The 18,646-nt window shown below is 40.5% G+C and overlaps 2 protein-coding genes across 2 annotated transcripts; one reads left to right on the top strand and one right to left on the bottom strand.

Annotated features, from left to right (window-relative positions):
* The first annotated feature begins 51 nt into the window (after positions 1 to 51).
* Positions 52 to 17,784, top strand: LOC147528890 (uncharacterized). The gene is given in 8 exon segments (XM_086610742.1): positions 52 to 97; positions 100 to 138; positions 141 to 228; positions 17,268 to 17,346; positions 17,349 to 17,441; positions 17,443 to 17,526; positions 17,528 to 17,618; positions 17,663 to 17,784. Coding segments are annotated over 8 exon segments (627 nt in total). The 5' UTR covers positions 52 to 66.
* DMC1 (DNA meiotic recombinase 1) lies at positions 3,115 to 14,370 on the bottom strand. The gene is made up of 13 exons (XM_009989832.1): positions 14,314 to 14,370; positions 13,640 to 13,684; positions 10,591 to 10,737; positions 10,205 to 10,287; positions 9,591 to 9,643; positions 8,648 to 8,689; positions 7,345 to 7,417; positions 6,604 to 6,695; positions 5,680 to 5,753; positions 5,468 to 5,582; positions 4,552 to 4,612; positions 3,888 to 4,004; positions 3,115 to 3,184 (listed from the first exon to the last, which is right to left on the bottom strand). Exons 1-13 carry the CDS (start codon positions 14,368 to 14,370, stop codon positions 3,115 to 3,117), a joined length of 1,029 nt encoding a protein of 342 aa, XP_009988134.1.
* Positions 17,785 to 18,646: the final 862 nt, after the last annotated feature.

Genomic DNA, 18,646 nt, shown 5'->3' with positions numbered 1-18,646 from the left:
GTCGGCTCCAGGGCCCGTGCAGTGTGGACACACCAGCGTCTTCTTCCTCCGGTCTCCCGGCACAAAATGGCTGCCGCCGCCCCAACCCGCTTCAGTTACGTACGGGCGGCCTGGCGCTGCGCAAACTGCGGCCCTCGAAATGCCTACGCCTATTCCCGGAAGCCAACTACGCCCTAAACTCGCTTGGCGAAACAGTGTTCCGCGCAGCAGGCAGGCTACGAAAGACGCGTAGCGTTCTTTACTTGAGCCCAACCCCCACGTGAGGGGGGAAGGGAGGAGAGTAACGCTCTCCCTATTCCTCAAAGTCTGCTACGCAAGAAGTCAATCGCGTAACCCCTTCTGGACGGTAAGGAAAACCTCGGCCGAGGCGTACGTTACGTCAGTACACGGCGTACGCAAATTGTGTAATTCAGGCTGGCGTAGTGTAAGATGAGTCCGTGCGTTTTGCGTAAAATTCTTCCGCGGATTGTGCAGGCAGGTTTGGCAGAGGGTCGGAGGATTACGTTAATTTTGCAGCGTAGTCAGGTTTGGAGAATACGGCCTTTCGCCTACGCGCCCGCTGGCCCCGTGGAGGGTGGCAGCGGGGCTGAGGAGACAATAACGGGAGCGCGGGGCGGCGGCGGGGGCACGGCTCGGCCCGGTCCGGTGGGAGCGGCTCCTCGGGCCTCCGCAGCGGCGCCGGAGAGGACGTACGGGTCCTGTGGATTTGAGTTTTCCTCCGCTTTTTTCCCTGGCAGATGACTAGGAGGATCTTGGTGCGGCGCCGGGGCAGGAGCGGGAGTGACAGCAGCCATGATGTTTGTGTCCGCCAGAGTGGCAGGAGGCCCGGAGAAAATGGCACAACGGGCCCCAGACACGGGTCGTGCCAGCAGCCCCCGGTCACACACCCCCTCTGCAGCTGCAAGGGGTTCATGTCAGCCTCTCCAGAAAGGGAACTGTAACGCTGTCACCGCTTGGGCCACTAACGTGTTACTGCAAGGGATGAGAGAAATGTTTTGAAGTACTCGAAGGACATGGGGCATGGCACGGACATCGTGTTCATGGCCTGCTGGCATTTGACTTCCCATATCAACCAGGCACTCTTAGCTAAGACATCAAATAAGCCACGAGGCAATTATGTGGCATAGGCCGTTAAGTTCTTTTGTGCTGTTCTTACATTTCCAGCACCTACCGACAAGCAGCCAGTCAGTCCATCCTGGCACAAGAAGCCATGGCTGGTAGGTGATCCATGTACACCAAATAAAGCCTTGGCCTAAACCACAGTCGAGCTATCAGCAGCGCTTTCTGGGCTATCAGATTATAAAAAATGAAGGTAACATTGGAAGAAAAGAGAGTGAGTGCCCTTTTCTTTCAGACCCTTGGAGCAAATAACAGCCAGGAATGAGACACAAATTGGTTACCACTTCAGTTTTCCTTGCTGTATGTATGTATGGCATATGTGAGAAAGCAAAAAGCAATGTTGGTGCTTAAAATAAAATATTGGAAGAAACCTGGGCTTTTCGAAGTGAGTAGGAGGGAGTCAAGTAACACTGTAAGCTCTCACTGACACTTGGTACTTGGCCATTAGATATGAATGCTTCGTGTGGGAAAGACTGGTGGGAAAGACTGGTACGTGGAAGGAACTAGATGTTACATTAAATGACAATAGCTGATCCGTTCCTGGCTCTCGGATCAGCCAGCCTCCCTGCCTTTGTCTCTCTAGACTTCTCTCCACTGTGAAAAATAGTGCTTTACCTCAGGAAAAACATGGAATATAAGATATGTTAAGAAACCACTCAAGGAAAGTGAACTCTGTAGCTGGCTACAGTGTCAGCCTTTTCTTGGATGAAATTCTGGTCATCGCTGCCTTTTTACTTCGTGTTATCTAACATGCTTTGGTTAATCAAAATGAAAAAAATTCTCCTGTCAGTGAGGACAAGCTCTCAAACCAGCCACCAAAGTTAGACCCATTCTAATGAGCAGTTACACAAGTGAGGCCTTCCCTTAAAGCGTCTAATACATAAATCATTGAGTTTATTTTAAAACAAGCAATTCCGTGAGCATGGGAGGTAATGCAAAGTGAACTGGTATTTTGTCCCCTAGTCCCTCATTTCTCTACTCCTAGCTTCTTCGTTTACCTCCCACGACGTGCATCTCTGGCTAGTTTGGAGCCATGCCTGTGCGGCTGGCCCGCGGGCACACTCTCTGCAAGCCAAGTCACGAGTGCCTTTCTCTTGGTATAAGTGCTGGTGTCAGCCCTCTCCCCTATCTATAGCCACTGCTTTTGTTTCTTCTGCTTTTTAATAATAATATTTAATAATAATCTTTAATATTCTTACTTATATTAGGAGACTGACAAGGCAATTATATAAAGTTTGTTTCTTTAGAGAACTAGACAAAAGGTTTTAAAATGTTGGGTTGCATCCCATTTATTTCTCTCATGAAAGATCAGTGAGATTACTGAGAGCAGGGTTTGATTCAAAGCACCCAAACAAGCAGAGTGCTGTTCCAATTTATAATATTTATTTTTAACTTTAATAAGAACCATTTAAAATGTTCTCTCAAAAAGTAGAAAATGCTAAATAAAAATACAAAAATTATCTATTCAAGATAAAAATGCCTAAAACCCTATACTTAAAGTAACTTGTTCCTCTACAGTACATGAGAGTCTATCAAATTATTGGGCTGTTGCTCTTGCACACGGCCTTTTCCATCTATTTATGTCAATTTTATGACTGAGTTTATGCCAATTCTGTTCCATTTTGCACTATTAAATTCTGTCACATAGACACTCTCTTTGAAAGAAACTAAAAAAGAGTGTATTAATCTCATGTGAAAGGACAGCTTTGATTTTCACAAAATATAGGAACAGGATTCTGAATTCTTTCAGTTCACAAGCTTATTTCTTAAATCTTTGTCGGCTGAAAGTTCAATTGGAAAATGAAGACCCTAAATGAACCAAATTCTATTAAGATCAATAAAACTAACCTGTACAGATTTCATTCCAATTCTCCCAAAATATCCCAAATGGTTCCCAAAAGATAAAAATGCAGCCAGGCAGTCGGTGACCCTGCCCAAATCTTCATCCCAACTGCCCAGGTGGTTTTCAGCCGTACATTTACATTGATTTTTTGCCTATTCTTTGGCATCCCCGATCCCTCCAGCAGTTATGGCAAATGTGGCTTCATTTTCAGGCATCTCAGGGCTGGGGGGAATAAAAAGAAACAAGGAACTTGTGGGTTTCCCCATGTTAAATACAGCTGTGAAACAGTCTCCAAAATGTTGTAAGTGTAAGCAACCTGGAATACTTCAACATCTTTATTCCTATGTGCAAGCTGTAGAATGTGATCAATATTATCAAGATCAGAAAATGTGAAATCCATCTCTTGGAAGAAGACAAACACAAGGGAGGGGAATGGAGAAGGTTCAGGAGAAGGAAAGATTCTGTCTGTGCAACCTCTCATTTCATTTTCTTAGTTCCTGACCAGAAACACTGGTCTCTCCATGCAGTTCAACTAGTATGATTTTTAATGATTTGCATCTGCCACAGCTTACCAGGTAAACTGATACTAATTCCATCAGCAAAACTTAATACTTTAACAGCTCTGGCATTTTCCTGCCAAGGGACCACCAGTCTTACCAAACTATTTGATGGTTGTCTTTAAGAGATAAGCATCTAGTAGGACTGCTGATTAAAGATTAATTTAATGTCTGTAATATGCAAGGCAACTTTTAAGTCTGTTCATTAGTTGGTCTTTTCAGATCTTCTCTCAATTTACCATCCAGAAATGCTGTCAGTTTGGAATTATGAATTGTCTGTCAGGTTATTAAGTTTCAGTACCATGAACTTTGTTACCACATGGTTGCTCGTAACACAGCTTCCTTCCTGTGAAGGAAAGGTGAATTACCTGTCGTATATCTTTGCAATACGCAGCTCCCCTCTACCTTTCCTCAAACTAATCCTGGTAGTCGAAGCATGAGCAAGGATGTGGCCCCCAATGGGCTTTTTTGGGTCCGCCTGAAAGCTAAATTAGCAAGAAAATTGTCACAATTCACTGTGCAAATTCCATAGGTTAATACTGCAGTTAACTGCCAGATGAGGCATATTGAACTCAGTAGTGAATAATAAATAGGTAAACTTAACAAAAAAGGACTTTAACACACTTGCCTCAAGATAGGATGTTCAAATGCTCAATGCTGGCATAATTTTCCTCTCATTAAATTCAAGAGGCTCAAGAAATACACACCTTAAACTTCATATATAAGCTGCTCCAAAAGAAAACGGGGTGCTTTTTCAATACTTTTTACGGCTTGTTCTCTTCGTTCAAGTCACAGTGAAAGAAGCCATCATGCCAGGCAGCAGGTAAACATAACTTTGAACTTTCATTTCAAAAACTGAAAGAAACCTATAGGTGTTGTCCATGAATGATTCATCATACCAGAGGGACCAATGACCAATCTGAACCTTCATTTCGGTCCCTCTTGCTCTGTACAATCTCAGTTCTCATCTGTTACATATGTAATACAAAAGAGAAGAAAATTTTAAAAAGAGGGAGAGAAAAGGTATCTTACGTCATAGTTGCTCCTGGATCAGCAGTCATCTGGTTGGTCACAAACACAGCCACGTTATATTCTGCAATAGAAAACAATGGAAAGAAGGTGGACTATATGCAATTAGAATTCCAAAATATTCTAAATATTCTCCCGCCTGTGGTAAAGCAAGGCTGCTGCTGAAGCACTTCAAATTTCAAATGAAAAAGAAGCAAATATTCATTATGTCTGATGGCTGGAGTTAATCAGGAGACAGCCTAAATTTGCTCCTGTGTGACTTCAGCTGTAATACTTATGCCAAAAATGAGCACTTTTCAGAATTCCACTGAACAAGTCTTTCTCAGTTTCGCATCTCTGTTGGCTTCCTGCCCTCAGCCCCCTCTCCCTCCCTGTGTCCGTACTTTTTAAAAAATTTTATTTACTGCATAAAAAAACATTTACTTATTCCTCATCAACATTTCTGAGACATTTCAAAGAGGAGGAACCTTATTCATCCTGTCATCATCCCTCAGAGCACTGCAAAGTACTGGGAACACGGCAATGGGCACAGCATTTTATCTCACTGTGCCTTCATCGGTTTTTCTGTTCTTCATGTTTCTCGTGTATTTAGACTGTCAAAATTTGGGGAAGATGATTTCTCTTCTGGATATTTGTCTGTTTCTACAACCTATTCTCTCATTTAGGACTTCTCTTGACAGTATTTCTAGGAAAACTCTGAATGTTGAATGGTTCTAAAGACTCCTTAACCTGTCATCCTGAAATAACATACTATCAGTTTGATCTTTTTGGTAACTGACAGAGGTGTAAAGTGAGGAAAGATTCCTGGGCCAGTGCTTGATTGATAATACACTTGGACTACTAGGTGGTTGTGCTACCAATAACTACTGTTTCAGTAACTCTGGCCCATGTTTTCCAGATTTGGCAATGTTTCCCTTACCTTCTGATATTTTTTGGAGCCTTGACAGCATTTGAGCAAGTTTCTGTTGTCGTTCAGCCAACTCTCCACGACCACTGAAATCCACACGGAAAAGTGCCATTATGGAGTCAATGATCTGCATTGCAATTATGCTAGATAAGTAAATATAGTGAAAGAAAATAGGAAAACATATTCTGAAAGCAGTAAGCATACAAAAAAAAATAGTCTTGTACCAACAGCTTGAAGATACCAGCTTCCTCATGGAACTTGGCTGCTACATAGTCAAGCAATTCCATCTGATGTTCACCTGGCGGGAAGTATAGTTGCCAAATGAAATTAGGACCAGAAAGAGCTCTGAAACAACAAAAGCCTAAATTTTGAAATTCTGCTTTAAATGTCTGCACTGTTTAAATTCTCACTGCCAGTAGTTTTAGATCCAGTGCCCAATAACAAGCCACCTCTACAATAACCAGCACTTTCTGTGCTTCTTCAGGTTCTGGTTTCCACTTGCCCAACTAACAAAACTTCTTTGTGAAATCTTTGCAACAAAATGATACACAAAGACATCTTTTTTGTTGTGTTAAGAACTGAAAATGTAAACATTTGAATTTAATGTTGAGTTAAATGACACACAGAAACATATTAAGCATTATTCATTTTCATATGGTACTCTCAAAGTAAAAGTCTCATTTAAAAGTTCCTTGAAGTTTTAATGCAGTGTCTTGTGACAGAGTGCGTTGGAGGTGTCCCTATAAAGTTCCATTCACAAGAGCATAGAGAATTTCTCAACAGCATTTACAGAATTAGCTTACATTCAGCCCACTGTGGTTACATTAATTGGTGCTTCTTTAGCTAAGATGCTACGCTGACGCTTGTCATATACACAGCAGAGTTCACTTAATGTTGTGGCAAATTGCAAACCTTTGTAGTTTCTGCAGTGCAGCTGAGCTGGAATACTTCCACAGAGCAAATCTGCTCCGTGTACAGCACCAGAAACAGAAAATGGAAGCAAGCTTGTAACTTCTTTTGTTAGCAACAAAACAAAAACATTCTTTATGATCCTCAGTGGGCAATCTCAGTTAATAAACTGAGAACTATTAAAATGGGAGCCTCAGAGAAAAACGCAGATATCATGCCAGTTGCAGTAATAATCTTACTAGTATATGCACGTGCGTACAGCACATTGTCAAGTACTGCATCGTGGTCAACACTGAAGCGGTCGGCAATGTCACGAAGACGGTCTGGTCGGCTGCCATTAGTCAAAGTTAAGGATGTCTCTTTGTACAAACCAAGCTCTGAAAATAACAAAACTCCATTCCAAAATAGAACTGTGGAAAAACAAAGAAGAATATTTATTTTGATCCTAGAGAAGACTGGCTTTTTCTCTTCACACTGTCCCACATACCCTAAAGATAGTTTAGGACTCATGATGAAAATTGTTTGATGTTTAAGGTTTGAGGTGGGGGAATGTTGACATATGGATATCTGTGCTCTAGGAATTTAGCTGTGAGCAAAACCTATTTATACAGCCTACCACAGAGACAAAGTGTTAAAAATAGTGTTTAGTATTTAAATGAATTTCTCTTGAAATAAATAGAAAAGCTTCTATCACCTGTATCATTATTAGAACGCATATCTCAAAAAAAAACCAAAACAACAAACCCAGTTAAAATAAAATCTGTATCTTAACTCTTAAGTTTTCCAGGTTGGATTACATGAAATGACAGATAAAAAAGTCACTGCCGTGTGGGCCGCTACGCACCATGCTCTTCAGGCTGTCATGTCAGTCAGAAGGTTTTACATGTATGAAGCTTTCTGTAGCCTCCTACTTGCTTATAACAACGTGAACTGTCTTTCCAGTTCATCGTACCTGAAGCTTTTAACAGTCCAAAAGATACAAAGTGTTTTCAGTATCAATGAAGATAATCTTTCCACCTGTGTAGCCATTTGGTCCTGGAAGCTGAGCTGTCACTACAGTGAATCATAGAACATCAAAATGAAAAAGTGGGAAAAATATTTTCTTACTCCCTCGATTATTATTTTTTAATAAAATACAACTACTATCCATATCACAAAGAATGACCAGTTTTAATCAATGTGAAAATCAAGAGTATCTCAGGCCTTACTCCCATCTTGAGAAGAAACTCAAGCCACTTTTATCAACTGGAGATCGGATGAGGTTTAATTAATGGTGTCAAAATTGTGTTTTACTCAGCACCACCACTAAATCTGTGTATTTTATATTGAAAGTAGGTAAGGATGTTATTGATAAGTTCTTATGCACAAAGCATCCTCTTAATCCTTTGCCCAAATTAATGGTATTGATTTAGTAGGGTTTTTTTTCCAGCTGTAACTCATATGATCAAAAATTTTTTGGACATGGATTTTTCCTGATATGTGAATAGTTACTGATTGTGAGTTTAGTCTCTTTGGTGTGAGTAAGCTAAAATACTCAATTCATTCGGTTGTAATCATTCATGCAAAAGGGTACAACTCTGCTGACTGTTAGACTGTACTAAACAGAAGAGGCCTCATTTTTCCAGAAGGTGCCATAATTCCCTTTTATAATATAGGGCACATTTAAGAGAACGTTTGCCTGTCAGTGTCTGGTACATGTATTCCAGCAGCAGTAATGGTTACATTAGTTATTATTTACTACTCTGTACATGTTGAGAGATTTCACTGGGAAATCAGAGTCCTGCTGTATTTGGCACTGCCCGAATACAATGACTGCCAAAATCTTTGTTTACCCAGTCACTGTCAGCCAGTAGTATTCTTTCAGTGCCCTTTCAGAATGCCATATTCAGCAAAACCTCTTGAAACCAGGAAATTAAAAGAGTTATTGAGAAAAAATCTTGCCTTTTCCCTTTTCTGAGCAATACCCCTTTCCACCTGTAACCCATATTTGTGCTCTGCTTTTCCAGATGGTGTGTTTCACAGGTTTCTGTAAGACGGCCTATTATCTTCTCTCTCCTTATGGCAAAACTTACATTAATGTGAGCAGTATTAAAATTAATTCTTTATATAAGTCCGCTACTCAAACACAGCTAGTGGAGGTGGGAGTCACCGAGGTCTGGTTCACTGTATTTCTAGAGATAAAAGATTCTGACTTGTCGCTATGTGTTTAATTCTGATATAGCTGTAAAGAATGTATAGCTTTCTAAGAAGAAATGGCTTTCTGTTTTAAGGTAGTACACCTACCGCAAAGGGTGTGAGATAGCTGGGTTTTGCCTGTCCGAAACTCTGTTAAATAAAGAAAAAAAAACAGGTCAGATTTTTTTTTTCTGAGTTTGCCAGATTCAGGAATTACTGCAGTTAGAAACACTCCTACATACAAAATTCACCTCTGTCTCTACCTTTTTAAATCATTTAACCCCAATTTAAAAATCATATTCTATGTAGTAGAAATGTGTTACATGAAAAGCAAAATCTGAAATGCTTTAATTTGATCATGCTTGCCTGCTAAGGTCATTTATTCTTTTCTGTGTAGAAGTTAAAACCATATGGCATCTGTAGAAAAGTGTTAATTGAGGAAGGCAGGGAAAGAAATGGTTGATTCTACTGACCTGGCTCAGTTTCATTTTCAGTAAAATAATCAAGCAGAAGCTTATGAGTTTATTTATTATATCAAATCACGTCAGTCTCCAGTTTATCTTTTCTAAAGGGAAAAGTACTGTGTTTTCTGAACTCTTAAATGCTGAAGTGTTAACCACTGACTGACCAAATTTACGATAATAGTAGCTTAACTGTAATTTCAAAATCTTATTGAAATGCAATGTATCCTGAGCGTGTATAAATAAAATAGCTTTTGTGGCAGTTTTGTTACTGGAAAGAAACACAGATTACACCAGGAAAATCTTTCCTATATGACGTGTTAGTAATAGCATTAATACGCTATGTTGTACTGAATCAGCATGCCCCTAGTCTAATGATTACTCAGCTCAAACTTAGTCTGCCAGCAAATGAAGAGGAACAATGGGAAAACACTGAGAGAAGTGGATTCTTTCTTCTTACACTCATGCAGGTACTCGTCTTTTATGACTAAAATGTGATAAGTTTGATAGAAGTAATCCATCTTGATTTAAAGTCTAAACTAAGTTGCAATTCTTTGTTCAGTAATACTCATTTAATGCGGCTTTCTCACCTCCAAAGGCCTCAGTGATCGCCATGCTTTCAATCCCACCACCCAGAAGTTTACTGGAGAAAGGGAAAAGATTATGATATAATTAAATCCACAAAATCAAAAGAGGAAAGTAAAAAAGTGATGCCTTAAGTGCAGGGCACTAAATGATCACTGATTCATAAAGAACTAACTCTGTCTCAACCTTCCTTTCTGTGTGCAAGAGAAAGATCTATAGAAATTATTACTGTAAAGAAAGAAAAGATAAAACACATTTGGAAAGATAACATTCCATAAAAATATCTCAAGGGAGGTCTCAAAGACTTACAGTTTTGACCTGAGACCTGCAGGTTGTTTTGACTAGGTGAAAAAATGATGATACGTTCAGGATTTCTGCATGCAAACTCTGTTTACTTACAATGACTGTACAAAGTTCCCTTTCCCCTCAGAAAAGGAGTTGGCTTTGTTGCTCAGTGATGCAGGCATCTTTGAGCCAGCACTAGCTCCAAATGCAAGGTAACCTACATGTCCTAGCTGAATATTTGTTCCTTTATATTTTTTGTGTCTCATTAAAGACAATAAATATGATTATTGAAACAATATGGACTAAAGAAGGATTTAAGTAGAGATAAGCTTACTCAAATTCCTGGCTGCCAGTAGTAATATGAAATACCATCTTCCGTTTTTCACTGTACTCAAAGGCGGTCAGGAAGCCTGGTTCCTAAGGATGACCAAAAAGAGTATGAGAGGTTTATTTTAGCTTTAACCTGAAGGTAAAGTGCAATATCCCGCATAAATATCTTTTCTCCACCCTTGCCTCATTTACACAGGTTGGGTATGAAAAGCACCACAGCATTTATCTGGTTTTTGTAGAGTATAAAGTATTAACCCTTTAGAGTAACGAGCAGAATAGTTTTCAAAATTATCTTGATGATGTGGTGAAAAAATCTGTTAAGAGAAACGTTGCACGGCATTTTTGAGAGGCCAGCACAAATTTAAACTATCAGGAAAGTGACTGGCTTACGATAAGCTTGTTTGCAGCTTCTTTAATCTTGTCCACTTTGGCCTCGGAAAGCCCTTTTACATTGCACAGTGCCCGTCTTGTGGTCATCTGGATTCCTTTGATCGTGCAGATCCCAACTGCCTTCAGTTTTTTAATATCTGCTACATTCTGTGAATAAAGTTCCCTTCTATGAGTACTCACAACAGTTAACAACTAGAAAGCAAAGTATATCTTTTCATTATACATTCATATGCATGTGTATTTTCCAAGAAAGGAACAGATTCACAGTAAACTCTTTGTTATGTAGTTCATGACAGCAGCAATAGAAAATTTTGAGTAACATTGGTGTGAGGGATCATGGTGCGGAAACATCCTGGTGCTTTTGAGAGAAAGGTGTCTTGGGTCCACTTGTACGTACTTGTCCCTGTTCAGTGCAGTCTTTTATCAATCCAGGCTGGTAGTAAGGAAACAGTACGGATTATTTCATATAGCGTGGAGTCCAGCCTAGTAAACCCATAACACTCAGATCTGTCCTTGGTCCCTTAGCACAGATAATTTGTAAACCAGATAATCTGATTGTGGGTAATTGGAAGCTGACTCACAAAGATCGTCAGAAGCTGACTCTCTCTAACTGCTGCACTGTTTCTGCATGTTCACAGTATGACCAATTTAACACACACATATCCTCCAGATCTGACCAACACTTTGGACTGGAATACTAGAGTTTTTCATAAATTGGGTACAGCATGACTTCAGTCAGCGCCCTACTGACACATTTTGCCTCCTCTCACCTTATTTTATGATTCTGACATCACTGGAAACTTCAATGCAAGCAACAGATTATTCACAAGAAAACATACCATGTGAAAGGTTTGGGATAATACTTCAATTTACCATTTCCAGGCAAGTTTTTTCTTTGAAAAGAACTATGAACAGGATGTATCATCTATCTATCTAGAGCGTGTGGGTGCACAGGACATAAGAATGCTGCAGTGAGGCTATGTTAGAAATTAGTCATGTTCACTGGGAAGTTTATTTCTCATCCTGTAATTTTTTTTTATTATTATTACATTAATAGAGATGGATGAGGTAAAATCAGTCATGAATAAAAATGGCTCTTCCACCCAAAAGAATATAACCAGCAATATAAAAATTATTGAGCTGTTTTATTGTGGCTTTCTAATAAGACAACAGGCTACTGCTGCAAAGATCATTTTTCTAGACCAAAATTTTAAATGCATAACCCTGCTTCTGCATTTCTTTAGTGGCTTTGTCTTTCTGGTCACATCCAACTTAAGGCTGTTCTGCATTACAAGTCTCTGTGTGGTAGACCTGGTTACAGAAGTTCTTGTTCTCTCCCGCACAGACACATCTTTCACCAACAGCTTATGTACCAACCCAGCTTGGAGCCTCCTTAGACTAGAGCTGGATACTACAAAGTGTTCAGCAGTACTCATGGCTTAACGTACTGACACGCCTGCGCCCTTGCACCGGCTGCTTGTCCTGATCCTCTACCTTATGTTGCAGCCCTGTCCCAGTTGTGTGCCTCCGAGGTGGAAAAGGGAGCAGACTGAGAATTTGCAACTAAAAAAAACTAACCCGCTATTTTTGCTGTGATGATTTTTGGATGAATTGATCACAAATCCAGTTCACATGGTGACTACCAAAGCAGATGTGTGCCAGAAGAAGAGATAGCATGCTTTAGGGGCAGGCTCACTCAGCAAAGGCTGCGGGGTCACAGCACCTTAATTCCTACCAAACACTTTTGAACATCAAACCACATCCTAGGTTGTGCTAACCTGACTCTCTCTGTGGCCACACTGTCAAATCTAGTAAATATTTCTCTCCCTACTCCTAGGAAAAAAATTCTAAACCCACAAAAAATATTTCTTTAAGCAAATAAATTTAACAGATATGGGTCATCATATGCTCACACAAAGATTTTAACTAGCACAGCTGAGAACAAAAACTTCCCCTGGGGTGTAGGAATAACCACTTGGAAGAAAGGTGGAAAAAAAAAAAGAGCAGGAAACTCCTGTTAAGTCAGAAGAACAGCTTAAGTAATTATTCTTTATTTTCAAGATCTTTCATACCTTAGCATCATTCTCTGTATACCATGCCTCATTTAATATTGACAGGCTAGTTCAATTCCCTTCCAGCTCAGGAGGTCAGCCTCTGTGGTCAACTTGTTAAATTTTTAACACATTGTATTTTTCCTATGTTGCTCCATAGTTAGAGCTCCCAACCTCCTGATCCTTCTTCAGAACTCCCTTTGAAACTGTCAATGAATTGCCAGTAAAAAAAGTTGACAACAATTACGCTGCCGATATGCTGAGCCCAGTAATTATAGTGCTGACTAATGCTGTCTCATTGTGTATGCGTCCTCCCCATCTGTATGTCTGTAGTTATTTACATTAGGGTTAAATCTTGCATTACTTCAGGCAAACCCAACTTTTTATTCTGCTTCTATAACACTGAATGTAATAAGGTTCCAATCCATGAGCCAGTCTCCTGAATAAACATATAATAATAGCAATTCAAATAAATAGGTGATGTTTATGTGATAATAATGATGATGATGACGACGATAACTGCTATAGGAATTCATATTTGATGAAGAAAACTAACCACTTGTTTCTCTAGCTACTAATATTTTCCTCACTCCCACCCTACCCCATTCACCAGCATGTTGAAAATAGTATAGCAACAATTGTTAAAATGTAAATTCACAGGCATCAAAAATGCAGGAGTAATTACAAAGATTGGCAGGAACAGGAAGTAATCTATCACACAGTTTTCAAATAAATTAGCAAGTAGTTGGTTTTTCAAGAGCGCTGGGTGCTAAATACTTTGAATATCTTGCCACTTTATTTAGGAATCTGATGGGAATGAGGTTTTGTGAAAACCTGTCTTATCAACAAGGCAAAATTTGTCTTCACATGACTGATTTAGAATTTATTGCAAGTAGGAATTTCAGTTATTTTTATCAATGTGTATATGCTTTTGGAAATAACCTTACAATAGCTTTACATGGACAATTCTGTGTGGTAAAGTCATTCTCAATACTTACAATTCCATGCTTCTGTAGCAGGTCAATATCCTGAAAAAAGGATTCCTAAAAAAAATAGCAGGAAAAAAAAAAAGTAGATTTTGCTTTTTCTTGTAATTGCTTCTATCTCAGTATGTGTCTGTTTCAAATTTATAAATGTTTAAATGATTTTCGCTAATAATACACAACTTGTTGGACTACCCAAATTAGCAAAGCCATAGTGAGCCAAGAAGGCCTACACATTTCCTATCACCTTCTTCATAAAGTGTATCTTCACAGGCAAGAAATCTTCTGCTGTGCTAATAAAACTTGTGTTATGATCATCATCACCTTGATTTTTTCCGCCACAGCTCCTCAGTCTTTTCAGGCTGATGACCATTCCTTGGATGCATAAAATTAACTGATAGTCCCCTTGCATTTAATATGTAAGCACAAAATATAAAGAAATAATGATAATCCCATTAAAAACTGTGCATAGCTTTTGAAAGGTTGATGAAGCATATTTGAGGAGCAAGGCTGTACAGGGACTAGGAGAAAGAGATTTCCTTGGTATCAGACTGGAACAAAATTTTAAATGCATTGAAATCCCTGATGGTCTCTGGGAACCTCCTGTCTCTTCTTTGTTCGAAGGAATTTTGATAGTGTTATGAAATCAACATTTGCTGCACATATTTTTCAATCAACCATAAATTTACCTCATCATCCTGGTATCCTAGTTCTTCCTGAACTACTTGATCCTCCATGGCCTTCATCGTGAAAAAGCAGGCAATAAAGTATTGATCACGACTGGGAAATGCAAACAAAGATAGTATTGGGGTGGCAATAAATGAGTGTCAAAGGACTTTTAAGAAGCCCTTGAACTACAGAACCTTCTCAGTATGCCATCACATATGGATTTAAACACGGATTCTGCTTCCAAATCTTTATCTGACCTACCAGTCCAAAAGGAGAAAATCTACAGCATTACTCTTAGATGAACTAGTTTGGCTAGGAAAGGTTTAAGAGGTATTAGGACAAGAGATTTTGTTCCTTTGGGAGAATCTTGGGTCAGAGATGAGTTTGGAGGTGGGAATATTTTTATATTTTATTTTTAGTGGAATTTATTCTGGTAAGAAAGTTAAGGAAGGTCTGTATTTTTATAACAAAAGCCAGCATAGTTGCAGGCAGAATGGGTAACGGAAAGGCTATGCAACATCTCAGCTTCCCCATCTTTATGTGACAGAAAGCCCACAAACAGTGCTATTGACAAGGCTACAACTCTATAGTCATATATTTTGAGAGTAGACTATAAAGCTGTATTTATTTTCAAGTTCTTGCTGTAGTTCAAAATACTGAATAAAAGCTGAAGTTGTGCAACTAACGCCTGCGAGTATGCTTGCATGAAGGGAACAAAAGAAGGGTAATAAAAATCTGATGCTTTTATTATGCAAAAACATATGCAGAGAGGTTATTTCATGGTTTTTCATTATTAACTTGCCATATCTGTACACCACTACAACTTCACTGCCCTCTTTATGTGATTTCCTATAAGCAAGGCCTTGAACCTGTATAGGCACTTAGTGATAGCATGGTTAAATAAAAATAAAATATGACCTCCTTAAATTTTATGAATGCAAGAAAAACTAATACAGTGTGGTTCCTTAGAAATATGGTCTTATAATCTGCTGTATCATCTTTGTGGTTTTGTAAATGGATAGGTTGCTTCTGTCTTAATTGTGAGTTTGCCTTCACTGTTCTAGCTATGGCTGATCAAAAGTTTTGTAAACTACCTCATCCCGATGTATATATAGGTTTGCTTGCTCATCCTTGTTAATAAAAACAATGAAAGGTAAGACAGGTTTATTATGAAACTACAACATGGGCTATGTCTAACAGAGAATGGGATAATTTAGACGAAATATCTGAAAATAGCTTTTTTCAGCTTCCAAATGGACACTTAAGGTCTGCCTAATTTTCTTGCAAGAATCTTGTGTATACAGAGGCTGGGAGAAGTGATAAAGAAAACATAATTTTCAGATTATCTTATTCGGTTTTGGAGTGAAAATATGATGGAGTCACTTCTGTTAGTATTTAATGGAAATATTCCTATAAAATCAGTTGTTTCTGATACTGTCAGGATATATTTAATTTCTATTTCAGAACCTTGACAATTATGGAATGAGAAATCATACCTTCACCTCATGCCTAACATCAATCAGAAAAATAATTACAGTAAAACATTAATTAAAAGATGCTTGAAGAGATTTTAAAAACCCCTTAGCTTCATAATACTGAAGTACGAAAAACAAGCGATGCAAAAGGCATTACAACTGCATTACAGTCTCCTTCTCCATTAAAAATATCCTCCTGAAATGCACATAATCCTGCACTTCAAGCACAGATGAACAGGTCATGGGATCGCTCTCCTACTCCCCATCCTTAGGCAATTGGCATCTCACAGCAGAAAAACGAGACAGACCCAGACCTGTGCTTTCCTGCAGGCTACAAGGGAAAACAGGGAAATTATACCACACCCTTCTAAAAGCTTTAGGGATGAACAAAATCCTGTTTAGTGGAGGGCCCTCCTGTTGCTGCTGTGTTGGTGCACCAAAGACCCAGAGGATTTCAGTCGTCACAGCCTGCAATGAAGCAGATAAAAGGGTGAAAGTCTGAGACAACACAGCAAATCCAAGAAGAAACGAGGACCTTTGCGACGAAACAAATATTTTTTGTGCCACTTCAAGTGCCCCAGCCCTCCTGTTACTGCTCTGGGAGCTATTCATTAGGATACGTGAGTAACACCTGCATGCTGCACTCCTTTCAACAGATACAGACTGTCAGCATGACAGGGACCTGGCCCCAGCACATAGCTTTGGGTTCAATGAGCTGGTTTTGAGGCAGAAACATGGCAGCTAATTGGACCAGAGCAGAGTTTGAGTCCCAAGTTAGGGGCAGGAGGTGATCTGACCTGCCCCTGTGGGGTGCCGTGGTGGAATTTTACATCTATTGACTCAGAGGAAAATAAATGATTAATCACATATCAACACACAGATTTATTTAGCTTTTCCTTGCCAGCTGCTTCTTCAGGGGATGTAAATTTCTGTTCCCAAGGGGTGAGGCACCACAGAATTTCCCTTCCCCTGCAGAGCACCAAAATTACAACAATAATTAAAACGTAGCTCATCCCCAGGCACCTCCGGGAGCACGAGGCTGCGAGTAGTTACAGTACCCCAGCGCGAACGGATCCGAACTCCCCAGACGAGCCCAGACTGCAGTGCTGCCTGCCCGCCGCCTCCTGAGGGAACAGCCGCGGCGCCTTTCCCGCCGGAGCGGGGCGCGGGGCGCTGCCCTCCCGCCAAAACGAGGCGGCCGCTCGCTGCCTGCCGCTCGCGCTGCCGCCGGTGGGCTGCCAGGGAGGCGGGCAGGCTCCTGACGGGAACGGGAACTGCCCCTTTCCTTACCGCCCCACCCCCCCACCCCCAACCCCCGGCACGGAAATACAGTTGAATTATTGTCTTCAGTTACGTTATCTTCTAAAATTTATCGACGACTATATTCCCCATCTCTAAGGAATACCCTATTACCCTTATTTTACAGCTGGCAAAGACAGGCTTAATTAAAAACTGGGAGCCGCACTGGTTTGGAGGGCATTCAGTTCAACATGGCTCAGCCATATGCACATGTTCCTAAACAAGGCACACGGCAGTTTTGGATTGGATGGCCAAAACCTGCCAGAGAGCATCCGTTTCCAGAAGCTGGAAGAGAAGTGACTTGCCTGAAGTCACAGGACAAGAAAATGAGGCTGAGTCATACATATGACTTAATCTGCCATTTTAAAAGGATGGAAAAGGTGCTTTTTAGGATACGAACGCTTCTACAAGTCTCCAGTCTTCTTGGAGGCAGTATTCGGAAAGCAATCACCTGTTTTAGCTCACCTCTGGTCGCACAGTTGGTATGGGACTGCTTGTAAAGGAGATGGTGTACTCCTGTGAGCAGGAGTACACTCCGGTGTACTCCTGGTGTACTCCTGGCTGCCCCTTGGGGTCACTGCCCTGCTGGGGGCAGGGGGGATCAAACAGCAGAAGGGAGGGCAGCAGCATCTCAGCCTGTTTCAAGGTGCTTGTGAAACCCTCCCCACCCTCCACCCATGGGAGGTTAAGAGCACACACAGGTGTCATCAGCGCTAGACAGGTCGGGAAACCAGCCAACAAAACCCACAGCCTCTAACCATCATCAGCACAGCGCAGGAGTGCTTGCAGGGTCCTCATTCCAGACATCAAGCCATTTATGTAAGTACCTAAAGTCTAACTCTTGGTGCCCAAGGCTTTGTCTATACAGAGGAACTGGCTGGCACTGCTTTTTAAACTGCATTATTCCGCAAGAGCTATTCCAGAAGAGCACTTAGGCAGACAGTCCTTTAAAGACAAATTCCTTCACAAAGTATGCTTTTATTCCAGAGCAGAATGCACATGCAGAATGTGATCCTTCTTGTGCTTCTTAATGGTTCTGCAGTAGCTCATGCCTCTGTAAACAACCTTCCCTCCATTATCCTTCCAGTTGTAAAATTGTTCTCAGAAGGGTCAATGAATGCACAGAATCTGAAGATTATTTGTCACCTCAAGTGCTACTTTGGGCAGTAAATTACATACTACATCTTCAAAATGTTTTGTGATCATTAACTGCTCATTCAGCTTCCAGCTGGCTTTGTGCAATAACCCCACATACCCCATCATGTTATACACCAGCCAAGAAAGTTGAGGCATCCCAGAATCTGCTCCTTCCCTCTTACATGCTCTGCTGCTGACACCAGTGCACCTCCAGCTGCAGCTCAGGCACTGGTAATAAGACACACCACTGTGATACGCATTTCTTCTCACTTGAGATCTTATACCAGTTCGGACAAGACAAGAGCCAAATCAAACCACTGCCATAAAATACCAAGTATGCAGCTGACTTTCTCATCCTCACAAATAATTTTAATCCATGGTTGCAGTAGGGAAGTCACATGGGATTTTTTTGCTTGTTTGGTTTACATTCTGATGCAGATTT

The sequence above is a fragment of the Tauraco erythrolophus genome, chromosome 4 (assembly GCF_009769465.1).
Source record: "Tauraco erythrolophus isolate bTauEry1 chromosome 4, bTauEry1.pri, whole genome shotgun sequence".
Taxonomy (NCBI): Eukaryota; Metazoa; Chordata; class Aves; order Musophagiformes; family Musophagidae; genus Tauraco; species Tauraco erythrolophus.
Note: the sequence above shows the minus strand (reverse complement) of the source record. Positions and strands in the feature narration are given on the sequence as shown.